This window comes from Bison bison, unplaced genomic scaffold, assembly GCF_000754665.1.
Source record: "Bison bison bison isolate TAMUID 2011002044 unplaced genomic scaffold, Bison_UMD1.0 scf7180017864506, whole genome shotgun sequence".
Taxonomy (NCBI): Eukaryota; Metazoa; Chordata; class Mammalia; order Artiodactyla; family Bovidae; genus Bison; species Bison bison.
Window position 1 is genome coordinate 933195 of NW_011495063.1, and position 2713 is coordinate 935907.

The 2713-nt window shown below is 42.3% G+C and overlaps 1 protein-coding gene across 1 annotated transcript; it reads right to left on the reverse strand.

Moving 5' to 3' along the window:
• Positions 1-928: 928 nt before the first annotated feature.
• LOC104980754 (olfactory receptor 8B12-like) lies at positions 929-1870 on the reverse strand. The gene has a single exon (XM_010829525.1). The coding sequence runs from the start codon at positions 1868-1870 to the stop codon at positions 929-931; it is 942 nt and encodes a 313-aa protein (XP_010827827.1).
• Positions 1871-2713: the final 843 nt, after the last annotated feature.

A 2713-nucleotide genomic window follows, 5' to 3' on the forward strand; every position in this document is an offset into this window, starting at 1 on the left:
TTGAGCTTTAAGCCAACTTTTCCACTCTCCTCTTTCACTGTCATCAAGAGGCTTTTCAGTTCCTCTTCACTTTCTGCCATAAGGGTGGTGTCATCTGCATATCTGAGGTGATTGATATTTCTCCCAAAAATCTTGATTCCAGCTTGTGCTGCCTCCAGCCCAGTGTTTCTCATGATGTACTCAGCATTATAAGTTAAATAAGCAGGGTGACAATATACAGCCTTGATGTACTCCTTTTCCTATTTGAACCAGTCTGTTGTTATCATACTTAAAAATGAAATCTGCAAAGGCAGCAACAAAGTGAAGCAAGAAAGCATAGCATAAAGGAAAACAAAGTAAATTGGAATTCAAGGGACTTGATTCCAGTCCCAACTGTGGCACCAGTTAGCTGTATGGGCCTGGAAAACATATAATACTTCTAATTCTCCAACATCTGTTATTGAGGAGATTAGTTTAAATTATATATAAATTATAGATTTAATGGGTTACATATAATTTAACCCATTCAAAATTAAATTATCAATAATTGCAGAAAGTTTTCATAAAATAGTCTTGGAACACTAAAGGTGGGTCAAGGGACATGTAAAATAGGTCTGTACTAAACATTGATCTAAACGTAAACCAGTCCAGGTTCGAGGCACGATACTGGATGCTTGGGGCTAGAGCACTGGGACGACCCAGAGGGATGGTATGGGGAGGGAGGGAGGAAGGTTCAGGATGGGGAACACATGTATACCAGTGGCGGATTCATTTTGATATTTGGCAAAACTAATACAATTATGTAGAGTTTAAAAATAAAATTAAATTAAAAAAAAAGAAAAAAAAAGACTTAAAGCTCTCTTTCTATATAAAAGGGAAAAAAAACTGGAATTTGCATTCTTCATTGAAAACACTGATAAACAAAGCATTGTATCTTTTTCTCCAAATATTACTCCTTTCTCAAGAAATTAATTTTCCCCAAGGTTTTCCTCAGGGCAGCTTTGACATCCTTGTTCCTCAAACTATATATCAGGGGATTTAACATGGGCACCACAATGGTATAGAACAGGGACGACACTTTCCCTTGGTCAAGGGGCAGAACGGAAGGTGGTTTGAGATACACAAAAGCCCCAGAACCAAAGAAAAGGAAAACCACAATTATGTGGGAGCTGCATGTACTGAAAGCTTTGGACCTGCCCTCAGTGGAGTGAATGCGGAGAATGCTGGAAAGGATTAGAGCATAAGAGACGGAGATGGTGACAATGGGCATTCCAATGTCGATAGCCACAAATATGAAGACCACCAGCTCATGCACATAAGAGCTAGTACAGGAGAGCTCAAGGAGAGGTGGGATGTCACACATGAAATGATTGATGAGGTTGTCAGCACAGAAGATCAGGCTTGCTATGCTTCCTGTGTGGGCCATGGCCCCTGAAAACCCCATCACATACACACCCAACAAAAGCAGTAAACAGACCTTAGGAGACATGGTGACTGTGTACACCAGTGGCTTACAGATGGCCACATAGCGGTCATATGCCATCGCTGACAGGACGAAGGACTCAGAGATGACAAAGAAGCAGAAGAAAGACAGTTGAGTCAAACACCCTGCATGCAAGATGCTGTTCTTCCTTGAGACAAAACTCATCAGCATTTTGGGAGTGATGGTAGTGGAGTAACAGAAGTCTATTAAGGAGAGGTTGAAGAGGAAGAAGTACATGGGGGTGTGCAGGTGCGAGTTCAACCCAATCAGTGTTATCAAGCCCAGGTTCCCCACTACGGTGACCATGTAGAAACCTAGAAACAGGAGAAAGAGGGGGATCTGGAGTCCTGGCTGGTCTGTTAAGCCTGCGAGGATGAATTCTGTCATTGAAGTGTTCTCAGCTGCCATTCTCCCCTGGAGAAAATCCGGTCCATGGGGGAAAGAAAAGAGACCCGCTTAGAAACAAGACCACCAACCTCCCAGTACCCACTGTCCATTCCTGAGAATGGAATCCACAGAGATATTTGAGCTTTAGTGTGGAAGGAAGGTTTCTACTGTTTGCTATGGACCTACCTCATAACCCTAGTGTCTTTTACTTCCAGAGGACAATAAAGAGGCTAGACTAGGCCTCCAGAGTGAGAACTGGCACTACTTGAGAAAGCAAAAAGCAGAAAACTCATTCAAAAGTAAGATAGATATCTTTTAGATCTTTAAGTCAGTCCATTTTCTGTGTCCCCTCTCTCCTGCCTCTGTTTCAGTTGCTGACACTTGGGGACTTTCCCAGGAAAGAATCTTGACTGGCAGAAGACACTCTGACTTCTCAGAGCTCCCACCTCTGGGTCACTGCTATCACATCAAAAAAGTGGGGTGATATTTTTTCCAAAATCTCCTAACTCTAGTGGCCTTAGGTTTAATGATAATATTTTAAGCTAGCACTTATTAAGTGGTTACTTACGTGTACGAAGAGCTATGTGACTATATTTTTATCCTCATTTTGTAGATGAGACAACTGAGTTAAGTAACTCATCCAAGTCCCAAAACTGCTGAGTAGCAGCCAGAAGGTGAACTTGGGCAGTCTGCCTCTCACGGTTTGCACTGGTAACCACCACGTTACATGACTGACCAGGCACACACTCACTTTCCTTTGGTGTAGAACTGTAATGCTATACTTCAGTGTCTCTTGTCCACAATGGTCCTGGGAAGAAAATGACCACATCAATAGAAGAGGACAGCTTTGAGTTCAGAACTCTC